Below are 22,897 nucleotides of genomic sequence, written 5' to 3' on the forward strand. Positions count from 1 at the left end.
TTTTATTTTTAATTCTATCATTTTATCTTAACATAGTTTCATTTTGTATCTTTTTAGCCCTGATGAAGCCCTACAAAGTGGGGCGAAACGTTGGAAAATAAAAAAATTGTAAACTATTTCAGTTTCACTTGTGACCGCAACCCTGACCATCTTCCTATATATAATCCATTTACTTTTTATTGATCACTGTTGAGGTTTATTTTTATTAAAAAGAGTTAAAGTTACTTACGTTTAGAAATAAAAGTTACTTTAAAGTTTTTTAAGCATAATTATTTGTATAAATTAGTTTCCATGAACGTTTAAAGTGAATAATTATAAAAATTAAATGATAATTATTAATAAAAATGAAATTCAGACATATTTAATTTATATTCAGTGCTTATTATAAAAATGAAAAAAATTCTAAAAATGTGCTCAAATGGTTGTGATCGAAAGTATTTGGAATTAAATTTCTTGAAAATGGAATCTAAAACGCTGAAATTCGGTTTGAATACTCGTATCAAGATTGCCATCACGTAAGCTGAGCTCGTCATGCATGGCAAGGGCACAACTGCGAAACACATCACAGTCGATTCATTTCTAGCATACTAAAGAGAAGGTCTATTAGGGTGAAGAGGGTATAATTCACTATTTTTAAATGATTTAGGTAAATAAAATGATATTATTCTGTAGTAAAATGAATAATATAGTTCATAATATTGTTATAACTGTGATTGTTAATTGGAGATGATAAAATTACTTTGGGAAATTTTAGAAATTAGTTATTTGAGTGGTTGGTTATTTATACAATATTTATCTCACATTTTAATACATAGTATTTTGAGTTTTAATGTTTTAATTTTATATAAATAAAATATTTTATGTTTATCAATTAATTTCAGTTGCAATAAACTGAATTTAATCAATTCAAAACCATGGTGTGATTACTCCACCTAATTATCACGGATTTTAGTAAGGTTTTTATTTTTTAAATCGACATTTTTATGATTTTGAAAATGTTGATATTATATACTATTTCATGACATGCTTACTAAATCATACAATTTTTTAATCCACCTTTCACAATTCTCAAAAATTCAAGGATTGGTGGCCAGGGAAGGTATAAATTTCTGAGAGGAATGGAAGAATCAGTAGAGCTAACTTAAGAGAGATACTGTGTGGGCCTAACAAGAAAGAGTTTGATCGGACATGGTCTCAAGGTCTGAAAGTTTCGACGGAAAACCTACATTGTATTAGATAAGAAAATAATGAAAAAGGATAAAATTTTAATTATTACGATCTGCCACAACGTTGTTGGACAATAAGTAACATACTACTTACTGACTACATTCATACTAAAATAAAATAACATAAGAATAAAAATAAAAAAATAAATGAAAAAAAAAAAAATAAGTTTGGCCGCCCCAAAAATGTGCTGTCCGTTGCGGGTTACTCCATCGCTCCCGCAACATTACACCACTGAAAAGAAATGGAGAAAAAAATAGAGACGAGGATATAATTAAGAGTCTTAGTTAGTTGATCTCGACCCTAATGGGACAGGGATTTAACGAATTAATATCAAGATTTTATGATTAAAAATATCTTTAACGTTTCCAAAAAAAAATTCTTCATTACCACCTTCTAAGATTTTTTAAAATAAAACATTCCAATGAAAAGTTTCAAATAATTAATAGAAGAATAATTTATTTTTAAATCATTATTGTCAGATTTTTCTATAACAAAATATTTTTCTATAACAAAAGTGTTTTTAATTTATATAAACATATATATTTCAAAACAAACTAACGCTGGCTTCATACGAACATTGTAAATAGTAAGTAGAATCAAATTAAGTTATAATTCATAACTTATGTTATAATTATAGAATTATAACATTATTTCATACATATATAATACATTAAATTTATAATAAGACACAATAAAGTATGTATAATACATTTCATGTATTATATATGTATGAAATAATGTTATAATTCAACAATTGACCTATTTCATTCTATTCCTAGCTTGTCCCACTAACAGTAGGGTAAATGATGAAGGCCATATGATTTTTAGATCCCACACCATTATAGTTGCAGAAAGGCAATCATCACATAGCGATGATGATAGGCGCGAGATCACCCCCACTCACGAACACCAGCGCTCTGAGCTCAGTGAAGTATACGGATACGTATTTTATATATAGATACTAATTTCAATTGAATAATTCACATGAAGATTTACTTTCATATTGAAAGACAACGTCTAATAAAAGAATTATTTTTTAAATCGAACAAAATACATAAACAATTATGGCCTTTAAAAATATGTGTGTAGACTAGTATTAACATATAATGATAAAAATAAAAATTGAATTAAATAACCGTGAAATGAATTGTAACTTATTTTCCATAAGTTATTTAAATAAAACAGGGGTGGTATGGTATATAAATAAAATAGTACTAGTATGGAGTCTTATTAAAACAGTAATTGTAATAAATTTAAATAAAATTGCAGTAGTAAACAGTCTAAAAAATACCATATTGGTATAAAATCTAAAAAATAGCATGTTGGTATGAAATCTAAGTAAAACTGTACTAGTACATAATCTAAATAAAATATTAGTTCTAATTAATCTAAATATAATAGTAGTTGTATTAAATTTAAATCAGACCATAGTTGTATGAAATCTAAGTAAAACTGTAGTAGTATATAATCTAAAAAAAAACACTAGTGGTACGAAACAAAAATAAAATAAGGTTAAAAATTCGAAAAATTTAAATCAAATAGTTTTAAGAATCTAATAATTAATCAATGGTTCTCTTATTTAACAAAAACTATTTGAGGATCAATGTTACAACTGTGAAATGTAATTAAATTTTTCTAATCTATAAAATGAATTAGTATATAAAATAAAGTAGTCTTATTAAATATAAATTAAATCGTTGATTCATATTTAGTAAGAACCGATTCAGAATCACTGTCGCAGTTATAAAATGTAATTAAATATTTCTAAGCTGTAAAATGAATTATTAATTTTTAATTAATAATTGATCTAAATAACAAAGTAGATATATAAAAGCTAATAACAAAGAAGGTTTGACTTAAGAGAAATTTCCAAATATGTTACCGAAAATCTTAACCGACCAGTTTCGAGAGTCGATTAAAAGAATAACAAATGGAAAAATATAACCTCATAACTGTACTTGTTTAAATTAAAAGGGATAATGTAAGCATTTTTAGATTTAAAACTTCCTCCAATATTTACCTGGACCTTATCAGTCCTTTCAGAAAAGCTCCGACACACTCTCTACTTCGCATTGTAAATTAAAACTGAGCTAAAAATGATTTTAAATATGCACCATTTAATGCCACAAAAAAATTAAATCGAATGAATTGGGTTAATCCTGGAAATATATGTTCTACTTTTTACATCTACAATAACCTTTTACAGAACCGGTTTTACAATGATTGATACAAATACAATAAACTATCATGTTTTGATGTTTCTTCCATACTTTTGAAAAAAAAAAAAAATATTTTTAATGAAAAATATTATTAGTACATTTTCAAAACTTGATATATGAGGTCATTCTGTCACAGCAAATTTCATGTACTAATACTTCAGAATAGTTAACAGAATTAACATCCGTTATAAACCAGTGTTAATCTTCTGAATTATTTCTAAATCCAATCCCTAAAATTTTCATTACTTTGTTTATTCTACAAAGAACCTTGAGTTGAGCGCGAGATTCTTTAAAATTATGATAATAAAATATCAAAATTAGCCTATACTAGGGAATTGAGTATTTTATAAGTCTCTTCATGATTTTTTTTTTTTTTTACTTTTTACCAGAAGCTGTAACTAATTTTCCAAACTGGTTTAAAGATTTATCAAAGCAATACTTTTCCTTCCATGGGAGAAAGCAAGAACTCCACCAAAGGCCACTTTAACTGGTCCCAGCACTCAATGAGATAAGACCAAGTAAGTGAGTGAACCTTAAGTCCACTTTGTCTAGCAATGATTAGATTATTTATCTTCACTGGAAGAATTCAATCGAGGCGTTCCGAAATTTTCACTTCGGTATAGAAAATTCCTTGCTGAAAGTTCCAGTATAATCGTTATTCCAAAATTGAATAGCGTAGCAGTGTGAACATTTTGATCAAAAGAGGAAGATATTTATATTTCTCAACCTACTTTTCAGTAAAAAAATAATCAAAAGTGTAGTTAGTGTTTGTGAAAATTGAAGGCGCAAAAAAAAAAAAAAAAAAAAAAATAGCTTGATGGCCCATACACATGGGGACAGTTTACAGACATTGTAACATCGCTGTCCATTGTCATGGTGGAAACTATGACAGTTGCCGTCATGAAGGAGTTTCCTGTCCTGGCAAAACTGCCTGACGGTGATAGTTAACTGTACATGTAGCGGTAGTAAAGTCATTGTCCTGTGTTGATTCTATTTAAAGTATATAACCTTATTAACAGTAGTGGTGATGAGGTGGTAACTGTCATTGCTCCAAACGACTCAATTGAGTTGGGCTACTGTGTGGACACGAGACTGCCAAAATACCTCACTGTCTCATTTTCGTGCCGATACAGAAAATTGATACCATGTAAATGATTCTTAAACATAAAAATGTCTATTATATTTTATAAATTTAGTGTATTTGCCTATATATTATAAGAATTAAAAAAAAAAAAGATGTCAGACTAGGCTTAAGTATTCTGCGTATTTATCAAGGATGGAAATGCAATATTTTTAATGAAGTTTTTCTCTCTCTAATACTTGAATCCTAACGAAAGTTTTAAGTTTTAAAGGTTTTTTTAATAGTTTTATTAGCTTTTTATATTTTAGATATCTATTTAACCATTTTATCTAATCTTCCGTAAAAATATGCATTTAATATATTTTTTTTTTCCAATCCAAAGTCCTTCGTGAAATCCTCAACGCTCCTTACTTTGTTATAAATAAAATCATACATAAAGACCCTAATGTCCCATATGTTAACGATCTAGCTCAAATCAAATATTATTCCTTCCATTATAAACTCCCTAACCATCCACACCCACTATTTCTAACCTTGCTTCCTCTTCCATTCCTGAAAATTCTCCAAGGCGCTTGAAAAGAAGATGGCCACTAGACCTCCTAATGTAAGAACGTCATTAGAGTACCAAAGGGTAGTTTATCTACAAGCCTGTATAATACCATTATAATATACAATCGAATTTAATAGATTTATTATAATGTACAGTTGTAAATTTCAATTAAGATATTAAATTTTTTTTTCTTTCTAGCATAATTAAGAATATAATTTTATTTTTTCGATTAGCCTATAGGCTTTGGAGGTCTTTAGCCACCTTTACTATCTTCCTCACCCACTATCGATCTTAGAGAATGACGTTCCTGTTTATCATTCGGAGTTCAGCCGCGTTCGTCTAGTTCTTATGACTAAGGAGTTCATAGTTAGGAAGAAAGGATCTGTTGAATTGCTCTCTGTCACAAGTCCTACCCATTTTAACCTATGTCATACAAGCGCAATCGATGCCGCGCCTTTGAAATTAATTCCTCATTGGTCTTCCTTTTTCAAATCCCCAATTTCTTGTCTAACTTTTGAACCCTTATCAAACTTACAACTTTTCGTTACTTTTTTTTCAATCTTTATCCCAGGGATACCAATAAAAGATGTTTCACAACCCTTAAATTACTTCGAGTTTTTTAAGAAAGCAATATATCAATCTAAATGACCACACCTTATAATATAATGTTAAGAAGAAAATATACCATAATAAATTATTGGGTGAATGTGCTACTAAATTGGTTATAATAAATAGAAAAAAGAAAAAGATGCTGCTGAAGAAAAGGAAAACGAATGAGTATCGAACAAACGTGTTAGACGGAGCAATTCTTTTCATGATGTGACTAAACAGTCTAACCTGCTTCTACTGAATTTTCCAAAAATGGTTATTATTATAGCATAAAAATAGTAATTTTTTTTTCTAAAACTTATAGGGTGAGCGAAATTGATGTATATATATACTCACACGTATAAATAAATATATATCTAAAGTTTAATTCAATTATTTACTAAGACAGATAAATTATCCTCATAACTTAATGTTATCGTACACATATTATTAGTACAATTATTTTTAATTCTTCCAAAATTAAAAATAAGTATATCGTGTCATCCTTAAACTTAATGAATATAAAAACAATTATTTTAAAGGAAAAAGTTTTGAAATCAAGTATGCATAAGACCTCGATAAGTCTTATATGTTGAGTATAAAGATTGTTACGGTCGAAAGATTAAGGGGAAGCTTTATATAGCACCGAAAAGGTCTGATACATTTTCATTTTATCAATATTCCTACTAGGAGAAAATCTTTCTTTTATTCAACTTTTTTTTTTCTTTAGTTCATTAAAATGTCATATAACATTACAACTAATACTGTCTCGATTATATTTTAAGTAGAATACCCATTAATTTAAAAAGAAATATTTTTTCTGTATAAATAACTACCTGATCATAAAGATTTATTATTAATAATAATATAACCAAATGCTTGGTGAATGTGGAAAAACCTTGAAACTTTTTCTCTCTTCAGTGCTTTTCACAAGATGCTCTTTCATTCAGCTCTTCCCGGCCTTTCCTTCAAATACTCGGACGTTTTGTAAGAGCTTATGTCCCTGTCATTCGCCATGAAAGACATTTAGTTGAGTCCAGTCTTTTATTCTGTGCTGGGTAATTTATGGACATCTTGAGGTCAGTGTGTGAAGACGTGGCACTATTCTATCAATTCTATTCAAGCTTTCTATTTTTTTTCTTTTTCATTTTCTTAAGTCACAGGTATTTGCTTGGATGATCAACGAGTGTTTTGAAAAGTAGCATACTTGAAGTATAACTAATGATGGCTCATTACGTAATTATCATAATTGTTTTAGAGTTAAGCACAGGCCCGATTCATAAAAGTCTGGATTTGAGCTTCTATTACTAGCGATCAATGGTAAATTATTCCATAAATTTTAGCTTGTTATGATCAGCCGTTTTAAAATTAGTTGGCAGATTTTTTTTGATTTTTTTTTAATACTTATTTATTGCTATTTACAACTGTACATTATAATACATTTAGTAAATCTGATCTAAGTTAAATTGGAGTGTTACAGGCGTGTAGAGAAACTACCCATTGGTAGCACTCTAATGACATTTTACATTAGCTGGTCTCGTGGCCATCTTCTTTTCAGGCGCCTCGGAGGATTGTCAGGAATGGAGGAGGATGCAAGATTAGAAACTAGGGGATTTGAGTGGTTAGAGAGTTTATAATGGAAGGAGTAATATCTGGTTCGGGCTAGATCGGTTACATAGGGAACATTAAGTCTTTATGTATGATTTTATTTGTGACAAAGTAAGGAGCATTGAGGATTTTACGAAGGATTTCGGATTGTAAGGATTGAATACGAGAGGAATTTGAAAGTTTAGTGGAGCCCCAAAGCTCAACTCCATATGTCCAGATTGGCCTTATTACAGTCATGTAGATCAGTCTTTTGTAATGTGTTGGAAGGTTTTAAAAATTATTTCTAACCAACACCTTTTTATCATTTCTAAACTACAGTCAATACATTTACTGAATTCAAAAATTATTCTGTGGCACATCACGGGTATTTTATGGTGAAAATTCGGGCTATAGAGTAAAATACGTTAGTATTTATTCATTCAAAGTTCTGGAAAAAATTAGTAGATTGGACTTTCATCACTCCATAATTAGGAGTTCGTGAGATTAGGAAACAGCTACTCAACGCAAGGTGAATTTCCATTATTGATTGATACGCAATGTGATAATTAATACAGCAACGAAGTAAAAAAAAATATTCAAAGTTTTTTTTCAAATCTAGTAGGGAAATTATGATGAATTTTGTAAGGAATAAATGCAATATTAATATTTATATTTAAATATCAACTTATAAATACAAATATATATTTAAAAAATCATCTCGTTTTATTCCCCACTACACACGGGGTAACCAGATAATGGTAATAATGGACAAAATCAGTAACCATTGGTTATTCACATTTTTATCGATAAACTTCGAAAAACGTAACCGTGGTATAGTAATGATTAAGGTTATATGTTCAATAATAATAATGTGAACCACTACATCCTATGAAGCGTCAAAGCTTCAGTATTTTGCAAGGAAGTACTGTAGGGACGTGATGGCCGTGCGTTGGTCCCAGGACGCTCAGTTCGGAACGATGTGGGTTCAATTCCCACTTGGGATAGTTAGTATTTATTTTTCGGCAGTTCTGAAAAATGAATCTTGGCACTCCCACTTTGGTTAGTACGCGGCGGCAACTCAGGTAGCCACCAAGGGTTGGCAAAAGGACCACTAGACTCGCTTGCCGGACTTGTTTCCCCCACCAAATATCAGTACCAGTACCAGTACCAATACCAAGGAAAGTGCTGTTTGTAGAACCATGGTTATACAAGGAGGAGATTTTTCCAAGATTATGCTCAACCACCAGATTTTTCCCTAATTCAGAGTACCCATTTTATGAGTCTGGATGGACTCCAGGAAGGCTCCGGGGTTAACTAACAGCTACTATAACAGAATAAATAATTATCTGCCTCATTATGATTCGATACTGGGTCCTTAGAGTTAGTAGCATAGTGCCTTACCTCTGTGCCATATTTTAATTTTTTAATAATAAATTAATAGTAAAATATTATAGCAGTAAGATAACATTTAAATAATAAATAGTACTTCATGGATTACGAAATTATATTAAACTCAAGTTCTATTTTATTGCTGTCATATTTATTATATATTAATTAATGTCTGGAATAGTTTGGCTTTGGATTTTTACATTTTTTTTCCATAAAGTGGGACTCGGGGTACTGATGTGAAAAAATAAAAATTTTGATTTTTGTCGATTTATCGTTACACTGTGGTACCTAGCTATTTAAAAATTAATGTAGTTTTCTTATTATTTTTTTTCGACCAAGACTCCCTTTGGAGTCCCATACTGCATGTAATTTTCTTATTAATTCATGTAGTATTTTATTTTCCGATAATTAGTCCCTTATAACCAACTTAAACCTCGTCAGCTATATGGGGTTCTAATAAAGCAGGTATCGTAATAAAATAGATTATAAATTAAAAACTAATACAAACTACTTTAACCCGAACAGTTTAATGTTCGAGTTAAAGTAGTTGAACCCATATAGCTAACAAATATAAATATCAAACAACCTAGATTACCCTTACCCTTACCTTACTCCTACTTTCTATATCAACTTACAGCTACCGGATTCTAATGTAACTTGACACTGTAAAGACGTGTAAGCTATATTTTTGAATTGATTAATATTATAAACAGATTAACCTGTAGGTTATATTATACTAGAAGAGATTCGTTCACTGAATCTTTAATTAAAGATTATTCAAGCGGCTTTAAGTTAGTATTAATCCAGTATATTGGAAAAGATCTGTTATTCACTGTATATCGATAACGAAAATGCCTATGAACTTTAAATTATTATTGGTGGTTTCTATTCTATTGCAATAAAGGTGAGTTTAAAAAACATTTAGAATCCAATTAATGTAAAGTAAATATTATTTCTAGAATATTTGAATAAATTACATTGTCGAATAACTTGAATCTATGGTTCTCCCCAGATATTATAGCAGCATTTGAAAGATAACGAAATTATCTACAATGTATAATTAAATTAATCTAAATCAGACCAGAATTAGGAAAAGATAGGGACTTGGGATCTGCGTTTATTTTTTAAATATTCTGTGCAGGTTTCTTTTTTTTTGTATTAATCCGTTAAAAAAGATATATAGAGCCTAAAAAACATTTGATAACCATAAAAACTAAACATCGTATGGAACATTATAGCCGTTCATTTAAGAGGTAATTTAATTCTCTATAACTCATAACAAATATTTTCAAAATAGGAATCGTATTAGGTAGCAAAGGTGGAAATATGTTTTATCTTTATCCAAACACATAAAATATTAGATCATATGAAACTGCAATTATCTACTGCAGTTTACAGATTCTACGTATGATGTGGTGTGCAATATGGCTGGCTACATTTAAAAAAAATTCAAACTCATTTGGTTAAAAAAAACGAGGCTTGCCACTGATTGAATAAAACTACGCAATGAAGTATTACAATAATATTAACTAGTCTATGATTTTAATTTTTTTCTTATATTTAAGATGAAATAGTGAAATAAATTTCGTTACATAATCAATTTTTGTATATTTTATAATAGTTAATTAAGGAATTCGATTAGGTAAATTATTTCTTTGTTGGGAGAAAAATTTAACTATTAAACCACTTTCTACATCAATTAGAATACTATTTATACACACTACAGAAAATTTAAAAAAGTAAAGAATTACATTGAAATTAAAATTATGTTAGCTTTGGTTAGTTATGCTCGGGAAAGTTTAATAAAGCGCGTAAATTTAAAGTTGAACAGCTGAAATTCATATTATATACATCTACTAGAGGGAAGAGACTTTTAGAGTTAATTAATTAATCCAACCATAAATAATTAGTAACAGATCTTTAAAGTGGTCTATTGTCATGTGAAATTATTGATTTTGATTATTGAAAAAAAAAATGAGGAAGACTAATCCTGAAACGCCAATCATTACAAAGATGTGAAAAATAAAGTAAATTTGTGAATTGAAAAATTGTCTTTAATTTAAATTAAAAACAAAGGCTATAAAAGAAAATAATAATATTTTCCATCCATTGAGTTTATTGAAATCAAACTAAATTAATAAAGGGAAATAAGGAATGAATAATAAATTATAATCATCCTTAATGGTATTATTATTGTTTGTTATCTAAAATTAATAATTATTTATAGCTCCCATAATTTTATTAAAGATTTAACGCTTGATGCATCCTAGTCGTAAAATGAAGGGCAAGGTTCTAAATAATTATATATTTAGGAATCAGAGGTTGTGGTGTATTCAAATTACAGAGTGTGGTTTACCTAATTTGGGAAGGCAGCTGCGAAATGGCACAAAAGAAAGAGAAATGTTTCGTCATGACATTTAAAAAACCGAAACCGAATTTGAGGTTGTAACTAATTTTACTAACCACTTAACCACTTACTTCTTTTTTATCTTGTGATTCATTGATTTGTTAGAATTATCAATATTTACTATTTTTTTTATAGACAAATAATTGTGATTTAACTAATAATAGCAATTGAATATAAAAATTCAGTAAATTCACTTTTGGAATGTTGTTAAAGGGGGTGTGCATCTAATATTTGTAAGTCAAATTTGGAAATAAATAGAATAAGTTTTAGATATAAAATTTCAATTTGTAGAAAAACCCTTTACTTTTTAGAAGCGGATTTATTAACTTTTTCTTAAATACTTGTTAAATTACTACTTATTTTATTATTTTTAACTCCCAATAAAAAAAAAAAAATGGTTATTATTTTAATGGTTAAAATTTATCAGTTTTGCTTTCTTACTGCCGAAGGATTTGTATCCATGCAGAAAACGAAAAAAAGGGTTTTACTTCTTAAACATTTTATACTCCAAATTAACATACAGAACCAGTTTTTCTGTAGTCAACTTTGAATTCAGGCATAATCGATCAATCGGGGACAATTTTATTTCAATATAATTTTCGGTAGTTATTGGGAGTCTTATATCTATATATTTTATTAAACTCTACTACTTTTTTTCTGATTCATAAGTAAACGCTGAAGAATTTATTCAAAAAGAAAGATTTTGAATAAATAATATAAGGGTATATAAATGTTTGTACCTCTTAACCCAAACAAAGATTCGCTGTCATCTTACTCTACGTTTTGGAACTCCCTGCTGAACTATTATCGAATATTTCACTATTTCAATGCCGTTAATAGTTCAGTGTACATAAAGTATAAAAAAAAAAAATTACCCAGAATTATGGGCAGTGAATATCCAATTTATTAAAACGGTAATACTAGTAAATATTAATTTTACATACTTATTTAATTATCATTTATTAAGATTATAGTTTTTTGTAAAACCCATCATCGAAATATTTCTTTTAAATTCAAAATTACGCTTTTACCACATTCTCACAACTTCCGTTAATCGGATTATATAAGGTCCCTAGTTCACATTAAATTATCCGTTATGTGAAGATAAATGAATAATAAAATATTATATAATATAAGAGTAATGCATATAAATAAAATGGAATTTAGCGCGCGCGACTCTCTGCACTCAATAAATCTTATAATACCTCCGAGTAAATAAAGAGTTGTGCAATTGTTTATAATTTTGTATTTATATTTGTACCTGCTAAAAAAATTTCCTGAGGAGGGTATGAAAAAAAAGAGATTAAATTATCAGAAAAAAAGATTTTATATCAAAATTGAATAAGACATTCATATTTGTGGAATGCTTTTCAAGGTTTTGCAAGAACGTCATCACAAAACATAAAAATTTATAAAAAAAAAAACCTAGGATGAATATTTTGGACTATTGATTTATATTTAAAAAAATATATAAAAATCATAAAAAGTGTTTGTGATTTTTTAAAGTTTTGTAACATTATTATTAAATCTAAAGATTTTTTTCAAAAATTTAAATTTATTGTTTTTTAATAATCCCGGAGCTGATAAATTAGTTCAATGATAATGATAATTTTTTTCTCAATTATTTAAACTAACAGAAGTGAAAAATACCTTGCAAGTTGTATAAAATGGTATTTACTACAATTTGCATGGTTTTATTAGAAATATCGTCGCAAAATATATAATTTCATCCCGAAATAGAATACAATGGAAACTGCTTAAAAATTTGTAATAAAAAAAGCTGTATGAAAATCAAAACGTTTACTTTTTTTTTGTTTTATGTATCTTATTTTATAATTAACTCGAAATATTTTCTTTAAGAATTTAAATACACTTGATTTATAATATAAATCAATTATTCCGGGTGTGAAAAAGAGATTTAATAACGATGACTATCTTTTTTCCTACTATTATGTGTACTAACATAAGTGTTTGGAAGAGTATATCACCGTTTAGTAATCAAATCAGTACGGTTCACCACATTTAAAGATTCACTTAAATTCACTTAGTAAAAAAACCGTGAAGGCCGAGGGTACACTTGTCAAAGCTATTCTTATAAAGCGAGTGATGGCAGCAACTAATTTAGTTTACTGAGCTATAAATCACCCATCACCCGCTTAATTTTACTTTCTTCATTAATTATATCTAATTTATTAAGAATAATAATACAATAACTACGTAAGGTTTAAATATCTTAGTTCAGAACCTAACTCTAGTACTCAGAGCCCCAATCTTCTAATTTTGACAATTAATAATTTCTAACTGTTAACTTGTAAAGATTAAATGAAAAGCACGAAAATGAATTCGGTTTATTCTAGGATTCACAACTGTTATCTACTTAGTGGTAGTTATTATTTATTTCTTTGAACGAATGTGAAAACTACAAAGAATTTTGATCTTCCTATAATTTGTATATTATATTAGACCCTCGTCTTAGTATTGTAAAGCGAATTGATCTTCGAGTTCAAAAATAATTGGGAGCTTTTATAAAAAGGCTGTAACATAAGGATTAATATATAATTGGCGATCGAATACAGCGATTTGCTGTTAGAATTGAATAATTACCTTCTACGAATCAAGCTAAGAATAATAAACGAAAATGTTCTTAGCCGCATATTATTGTTACTATAAACATCTTCATCATTTCGAAGCTATAAAAAAAAATTATATAGAGCCACTTTGACTTTAGTGACGAGAGTATTTATATAAAGAACCGCTTTAGGAAAAGGCCTAAGAACAAAAAACAAAAGGCCGTTGTCACACGCGATTATCCACTCAGATACCCGATCTTTGTAGTATACTTCCCGAGGTCTATTAGCACAGCTTACCTTCTTGGGACGGAGATATCCTGACTGTGTATAGAGAGCCAGCGAGGTCGCCGAAGGACGTCCACACGTCGGAGAGACTCTGGGACACGGAGACGTCCTCTGCAGTGGACACCAGCCTCAGGAAGAAGAGGAGTACTAAGGGTACCATCGCGGACTGAGCAGGCCGCAGCCTAGCCTTCTCTATTGTACCGCTTCCCCTACCTCTAGCACTGGTTGTAGAGGAAAGTTCTTTTATCGCTGATTTGTCTCTAGCTGACCTTTTCCAAAATTAAATGAAATTTAACATGTTAAAATCGTTTACAAATTTTAATTTCTTTTATTCGTATTCTTGAATGCTTCAGATATCCATCTGACAACCATGATATCTTTGAAAAGTTCAAACTTAAAATCTTTTAAGATAATGTTTTTAAAATTGAGGCGTTCGGTAGTAAAATATGGTAACTGACAATATTAAAACATTTAATTAACGTTCAAATATGGATCAGTTACCAGAACTTCATATCGACATTACTTCAAGAAAGTAAATTTCCTAAAGTTCCTATCAAAAATTGATGAAATTAACCTTAAAAAATCCGGTCAAGAAAAAAAATATATAAATTAATAAAAAATATTCAGTTTCCAGGTTTGACGACAGAAAGCCTCAATTTTATTGATTTAAGATTATCTTATTGTATAAGTTAAGTTCTATAGCAGCATTAGAATATTTAGATTTAACAAGTAGCTAAAGTGTGCATTATATTAAGCATTAACTGAAGCTCAATTCCACAAAGCATCATGTGGTCTCTTAGTTCTCTTCATAGAAATTATTATCTCTCGTCTTCTTTACTTGATGAAATAGTTGACCTTGTGAAGTTACTTTCTTAACTTTTATTCTTTTTTTCAAAGATGCTTTTGTCCGTTTCTGTAAACATTTTTATTGTTCAATAAATAACGTAATATAATTATTCATTATCAAGTATCAATGAATTGAATAGTACACTTAAAGTTTTATAGGTAATTTAGGAGGTTTATCTACAGGTACCTAACCTACTCTAACCCATACTGGACGGATTCGGTTTTCATTCCGGGCCGCCACGAAGTAAAAGTTAACTTCCCTCACAGTCCCAAGCCGGATTCGAACAGGTGCCACTGCAGTTACGAGGTTGTTAAGGTGGCGCCTTAACTCCTTCGGCTACATAAGGCCCACACCAGATTCCAACTAATTAGAAAGGTCCACGGAATTTAATAATAAATCTGTGACTAAGACACAGAATGGAACAGACCTGGAATGGAACCAGGTTTTTATGAAGTTTAACCCGCTGAAAGATGATTTAAATATTTTTGATGTAAATTACTATGGGTTCAACCGGACTGGGATAGAGTATGGAAAATAAATAGTTATTTGTTCTTTTTTCTTATATATTTTTATGAATATCTGGTTTAAAATATCCATAATTCTAAAGAACGATAATTTCTATTTAAAAGTATTTAAATAAATTTAACTTTATTAGAACTATGTTTGAAAATAAAATAATAAATTGAAAGCAGTAATACAAGATAGTTTTCAATCCACATTTTAGCTAGTTAGTGAGGTACATAGGCGCGCTTTCCCCAAATAGTGGTAATTGCCACCAGCCGACCAGAACAATCCTCGGCAGTGACCGCCGAACGAGGGCTTTAATGTAACTAATTAGTAAGCAGTGCTGGAACTCATGGATGGGGCCTCGTCACCCGTGCTGGTGTGTAGCGGTACACATCTTCAGTTGGGCTAAAAATGGAAGCCGATAACAACTCCAAAACAAAGTATAAAGGAAAATGGTACAACGGAAAGTGTTTAAGTCAAACAGGGTAGGACAATACTTCCTTTTTATTATAAAAATGTTTATAAAAAATATTTAGAGTCTTTATATCGTAACGTAAATAGCAAGAGACAATGGATGCTTCACATCTTTGATGCAGCACACGCAAGTGCATACACAATTTGTACTTCCACTAGCAAGTACGCTTCAATTGATAGGATAATTTTTGCTTGTCACCAAGGCACAAAAGATGATAGGACCATTCAGCTTAATTTGCTTGCTCAAAACGGTCAGCAATATCAATCAAGGAAAAGTTTAGGAAAGACATTTTACTTAGTACAAATGTATGCTGGACTTATCTTAAACGTTTTGAAGTAGAAAAGTGAAAATGGAAGGGGGGGGGAGACTTAGTAACTTTAGAAATTGAACAAAAATGAAGATCAGTTGTTATAATTAATATTTAGCGAAACACACGCCAGGTTAAATAGATTTGCTCATATTAAAAACATTACCAAAAGTTCTTTTACTTGAACAACACCTTTGGAAAGAAGAAATAATCAAACTGTACAAGAGAGGGTGGTATTTATTTGTATAACAAGGATTATTTATCCCTTTGCCATAGTAACGATAGGACAATATCATTTCATATTTGCCTTGTAAACAGAACAAAAATTCATTAAAAGAGAGGGTTAGACTTTTTAGAGACTTTTTATCATTGTATGGTGTAATGGTTTGTGGTTTAAACAACAAAACAAGTTGTTTTTGGATTTTATTTATTTGTTTTAATTAACCTAACAGACTCAATTGTTTTTATTTTTAATGATATCTTATTGTTAATTACTTTCAAATTATCTACAACAATTTCGTTTTATGGATATAGTTTCCAAATGTAATTTATGTAGAAAAAAATGGATCCAGGAATATTAAAATTAATATTTTATTACTTTTCAAGACCTATTGACAATAAAATAAACTAACAAATAAAAATTCAATCATCTGTAATATAGTGCTAATTAATAAAAGCTGAAAAAAAACTCAATAAAAAAAACAAAATATGCTTCTATTAACATAATTATACGTCATGCCTTTTAGCAAAATTTATTAGCCCATCTCTATATTCTATAGTTTTAACTTTGTGTCATTCTCCTAATTATACCACTGCATTAAGAAACACAAGAATCATTAATTTACTTAAAAAATATCTACATTATCTCTTAATTAATCCCAAACTGAAGATTAGAATGGTTAATTTCCTAATATTACTTTGAAAACTATGTTGACGATGCATTTGTAATGGGGTTCCCTGGAAAACACTGTCATTGAGGATGACCTGGTGACAATCTTAAAAAACTTAAACATGTATGAGTCTGTGCTATTTTTTTTTTTTTTAATAGTATAAATTAAATTTAAGTTTTTTAAAACTCTTTTTTTTTTTTAGAAACGCGTGTTAATCGGAGACTGAAGAATATAATTATCTATAACATAAATATTTCTTTATTTTTGTACACCATATTTTCTTTTAACATAAATAAAATAAAAAGAGTATTATGAGCCATAAAAGCATTATAAGTCAAATCGTATACAGTTATTTCTGTTAAAGTGACTACGCAAACAGATAGAAGTATCTGAATATACAAGGCAAAGATGGGAGTTTCCTTCCACAAGTTCTTATCTTACGACTTAGATGAGTTTCCTTTCTAAATCTCGGTTATTTTCTTTCGGAAAATTTAATGGAAACGTTTATTAGCAACGATAGCACTAATGACTGTCTGAACTTCTAAGGATTCCTTTCCAGATATTAGAATTTCCCTTAGATAAGGGAAGCTTTAATTTATCTAGTTTCGGATAACTGAACATATTGTGTTTTAATTTATCGTGTTCATATAAATTTGGGAATTTATTACCAAGTTTTTCTGATTTTTTTTTTAATTACGATCGACTAACACTTGGTGACGGAAGTTTTAAGAGGCGTTAATCCAAGAATTAGTAATACAATTGTGCTTCTAATCAAATTTTTCGTTATTTTAAATTTTTTATATAATACCCTATAATATAAAACATATAAATTAATCTTTATGTATCATTCTTACCTTTATAATATTATGTTTTATCTTCTTTTAGTGTCATCTGCTCTCTACAGATACAGATATACTATTTCTTAGTTTGTGGGATATATATCACTTTTTTCTGTTTAAATAATGGTTGTTTGAGTTTTTTTATTTTTTATTTTTATTTTATTTTATTATTATTATTTTATTTTTATTTTTATTTTAGTATGTATGAGATCATTTATCAATATTACCTACTGCCCACAACTGTGTGGCAGATTGTAATATCTATCAATAAATAAATCTATCTATCAAAAAAAAAAAAAAAAAAAAAATAATGGTTGTTCTCTCGCTTTTTTTTCCAGACCTAAAGGCTTGAAATTTAAGCCGAAACTTCTACACGAATAAAATAAGTTTTACTTATTTATTTTTATCATTACTGAGCGCACATTCCACCATTTCTTCATGTTGAATCTGTGGTTGACTATAAACAACTCAGTATTTAAAATTGATAGTATTTTTTTGTTTTTTAAATAGGGAATGGATTTATATGTTTTGTTTACTTGTGCATCTTTTTTATTTTATTTTATTTATTTTTTAAGCCATTAACAATTTCCATGACCTTAGCTGGGTTTTTTTCTAAATTGATATTGCACTATCATGAAGTTATGCCCTCCCATGTAGAACCGCAGAAATCTTAACTGCACAGGAACTGGCTCGCCCTTTAAAGGAATGTATTAATAAAAGATGGCAGGAAATGTGGTATGAAAGTCCACCCAGTAAGTTGAAATCTATAAAGAAAGATGTGAAGTCCTGGATTACAGCAACCCAAAGTAACCCGCCACGAAGAAGTAGTGATCAACCGACTCAGAAGAGGACATACCCGATTGACACACATCCACCTCATAACAGGAGAGGCCCCTCCAAAATGTTCGAAATATTAAAGAAAGCTGACCGTCAAACACATTTTTGAAGAATGTAATCACTACAAATTAACTCGGAGTAGGTGTTCGTTTTTAAAGCCAAAGAGCAAAAAATGTTCAGGTAAATGTATATTGACTAATAAAATTTTGGTTGATATCTATCCAATACGTCTGGTTTATAATTTGATAAATAATACTGTAAACCACATACAAAATTACTGTAACAATATTAAGTATACATGGATTATGCTATAACCTGTGAGGATTTAAATTGAATTTAATTTGAAACGAAAACCACTCCATGTTGTGAGGAAAAGTGAATAGTCATTTGAATAAACAGGTAGTGTTCTGGTATGTCAAACCCGAAATGAGGTTTCACTAACAGTAAAAGTTATACCAATTTTTCTAGTATGACTACTAAAAAAAATAAATAAAGTATTTAAGGTATCATTCGATGCTTTAAAAAAAAGTTCCAAATCCTTCAATAACTTTACTAGACAAACGGTCTAAACTTCTAATCCATTACAAAAGACTGATCTACATAACAGTAATAAGGCCTATCTGGACATACGGAGTTGAGCTTTGGGACTCCACTAAACCATTTAATTCCTCTCATATCCAATCGTTACAGTCCAAAATAAAATCATATCCAAAATTCTCCTTACTTTGTAATAAATCAAGTCATCCATCAGGACCTCAATGTTCCATGTGTTGCCGATTTGGCCAGAACTAGATACCAATCCTTCGATGATAAACTTCTCAACCACCCAAACCCACTTGCTTCTAACGTGGCTTCTCCTTCAATACCTATTGAATCCCCCTAAGTGTCTGAAAAGAAGATGGCCCCGAGATCTTCTTCTCGAGTGACGTTATTGAAGTTCCATGAATGGATATATTCTCCACATGTTTTTATCATGTCATTTTATATCTAATAGCAAATTTACTGGTTGTATGTAATTGTATACAGTTGAAAATAATAATAAATAAATTATTAAAAAAAAGTCCTTCAATTACAAGTAAATAACAAATTCTTTTCTCTCATAAATAAAAATAACTAAATTATACCTGATAGTTTTTCAAAATGTTTTGGTTTTCCTGAAGGAAATATAACCCAGTACCGCCTAGACTCCGCAGACAATTTCATTTCCTCCTAGAAATGTCTTCGAGAATCCCTAGTTTGCGATTCCCAGAATTTAGGGAAAATCCTCCTCCCTAAACACCCAGAAGACGCAGATCATCAACCTCATCTCTCCATCCAATAGGGTAGAATGGGGTTTAAGGAATATTAATGTTAAATGTAATACGTGGCATTATAAAGCAGAAAATCGCCACCTCTTTGTGTCTCTGGAGGTCTTTCAACGGAGACATCTTAAGGAAGAAATGTCTTTGTTGCCGACTGAACATTGAAGGTCAGTTTACCTGTAAATAGGTCCAAAACATGAATACTAGTGAAAACCGCAAAAATCAGTAAATGTTGAGTCACGTTTGTGGGACTGCCGCATAATTGTTTTTTAAACTTTCATTTTATCCTATAAAACAGATGTACTATTTTTTCCAAAATTTTAGATACGTAATTTTGTTATTTTCAGGCAATTCAAAATTTTAACTGTTCAAAGATTTTTGATTTAAAAAATTCTTTACTTTTCAAACGAAGATATATCAATTATCTTTGAAAAGTCATCAATTGTTGGGGAGCCAATTAGAAAATTTATCTAGAAAACAAACATGGATATTTCGTCTATATCCATAATTGCAAATGCTGAAATTGAAAGCTAGAAGGTTCTATCTGTGAGGATGGTCACGTCTCCACGAATCATTTCCTTCTGATAGCACTCACAGTGACAGCGGTTTGGATCTCATGCCCTTAATTCTCTTCAGTAGCCTGCTTAATATTGTCAATATTTTTAAAGGCCATTTTTTTCTAATTATAAAAATAAAACAAAGTAAATAGGTGCTGATAATTATCAAAAGTATCAAATAAAAAGTTATTTGGAAAAAAATTGTTAAAAATAATTTTTAAATCAGATAATACGAAATGTTGGTGTTGGGGCGAGGTGTGTTTCCTAGTGAAAAACCGACCTCTTCCCCAGAGTTAAAATCTTCGCTGGTTCGAGATAAAATAAAACGGAGGACCTGAAATAAATATCACATACAAAAAAAACATAAATAAAATAATAGAGAAAATGAAATAATAAAGAAAAATAACTTTCCAAGTGATATACAAATTTAATTAATTAAAATATAAACAAACAAAAAAATGAACTATTATGTTGTTACAAAAAAGTGTGGAGTAAAAAAAATAAAAATATTTTGATACATGTTCAAACAAAAAAATAAAACAATTCTATTTACACAAGATATAATAAGTTAATTAAAAGCAAATAAATTATGAAGCTCGGAAGAAGAAAAGAAAGTCACTCACAGATGGTCGTGGGTGTCGATATGCGCATATCGACAATAACATTAAAGTGTAGAGTTTGTTGACCAGAGTGACCGCCGGCGAGCTGATGAGAGAGAGTCCAAGGCAGCCCGACGACACCAACAACTGATGATTGCACAGTTGTGACTGCCGGCGAGTCGACGAAAGGGTTCCAAAAATAAACCAAACAGCTCCAGCACAAACTTGGCTCAAAGAACGATGGCGGCGGAGCGTCTTGCACTGTGCCAAAGCCTCCTAACATGGCTCGCATGCTTCTTAAATCTTCACAGCCATCTGCCTCATCCGCGGTTATGCAGGCAATGGCCCCACTGTCTTCGATATCGTTCTGCACATGTTACACTCAGCAATATATATATATACACTAAACCTCCTTATATCCCTTATTTTTGTGTATCAAATTAATATTACAAAATTACGTATGTATAGTTAAAAAATAAATAAACTTACAACTAACAAAATTAAAAATCACTTGGAAAGTTGCAAAGAAAATTAACCTAACTAGGAACAAAACTTTTGGGCTTTAACAGTTGGTTAATTTTTGAATATGAACTTTTCTATATCAGAGGTTTAATTAGGTTTATCAACTTAATTAAAAAGAAAATAACCATGAACTCTAAGCTATTGGTATGCAGATTACCCGTGTTAACAAATAATATAAAAATATTGTAGATAGGTATGTGTCTCACTTCTTTGGTTGCCAAAAGCGTCGAAGAGAATTGTTTGGTATAAAATAATTTCTTTTACAGTTTTAAATACACATCTGCAGTCATTGTAAAAAAATAATATAAAAATTGTATTGTAAAAAAGTTTAAAATCTAATAATTATATTTCGGAGATGAATACAGCTAACAATCAAATAGACCTACACTTTCTTGCCACATGTCCAATTCTATTTCGGTACAAACAACGCAGTCAAAAGGAAAGGACAGCCCAAAGAGATAGGAGGAACGAACGATAAATAGACAATGAAGAGGAACTGGAGGTAATGGAATCTACACCCTAAATATTCGGTCAGTATTTTTCAAGTGAGCTGTATGTAAAGTTTTTATGCTGAAAAACATATATTTGTTTCTAAAAATAATAATTGCTCCTTCCAAGGGTCTGTTGAGATCAAAAAAGTGGTAAGCTTGTGGAGATTTATGAAAGAATCATAAGCAAGGAAAAAGGGAAGGAGAATCATAAGGGAAATGATAGCACATCCCCTACAGTACCTTATCCCTTATTTGAGACAATTACCTTAGTTAAAAGTATATCTTTCCAGATATCAATCAGTTTAGTAACTTTTTCGTGATTCCAGAAAGGTTAATCACCATTTCCTGTAGTATGTTGGTATGCCGGCGAAAGTTATGAAATAGCTGATTAGGAGTAATTATGTGTCGACCGAATGTTGATAGGTGTAAGGCAGTATCTGGTTAAACGAGGGATGCTCAATAATGTGTCCAACTGACGTGACCTGTGCTCGACTTACAGCGTTGGGCAACTATTAAGCTAATAGATAAAATGTCTATGGATACGATATTTATTTATCAATGATTCATTCATGAATAAGGTTTAATAACAATTTTAGCTATTAGTTTTAGCTATAGCTAATTTTTGCCCGTCTTTGTCGACTTATGTAACCAGTATCAGCAGTCACCATTTAAAAGTTTTTTAAATGCAAGTAATCAATAAAATATCTTACAACTCCTCTTTGAATATCTTATAAATAATTAAATATATAAATGAGTTAGTTTGAAAATAGTAATCTGTTTACATCTTAACTAAGTTGAATAACATGGCTGGTAACACTTAAC

At 29.8% G+C, this 22,897-nt stretch overlaps 1 protein-coding gene across 2 annotated transcripts in view; it reads right to left on the reverse strand.

The window, feature by feature from the left end:
• Window positions 1-21,210, reverse strand: part of LOC106689281 (uncharacterized) — a 41,477-nt gene extending 20,267 nt beyond the window's left edge. The window contains exons 1-2 of one of the 2 annotated variants that reach the window (XM_014434175.2): window positions 21,087-21,210; window positions 13,916-14,172 (exon numbers count right to left, since the gene is read on the reverse strand). In XM_014434175.2, coding sequence (XP_014289661.1) covers window positions 13,916-14,063 — 148 coding nt within the window. In that variant the 5' untranslated portion in view covers window positions 14,064-14,172; window positions 21,087-21,210. The remainder of the gene's footprint in view (window positions 1-13,915; window positions 14,173-21,086) is intronic. The other variant, XM_067048485.1, reaches the window with a different exon arrangement.
• Between the last annotated feature and the right edge of the window lie 1,687 nt (window positions 21,211-22,897).

This window comes from Halyomorpha halys, unplaced genomic scaffold, assembly GCF_000696795.3.
Source record: "Halyomorpha halys isolate HHAL.00 unplaced genomic scaffold, Hhal_1.1 Scaffold1317.1, whole genome shotgun sequence".
Classification (NCBI taxonomy): domain Eukaryota; kingdom Metazoa; phylum Arthropoda; class Insecta; order Hemiptera; family Pentatomidae; genus Halyomorpha; species Halyomorpha halys.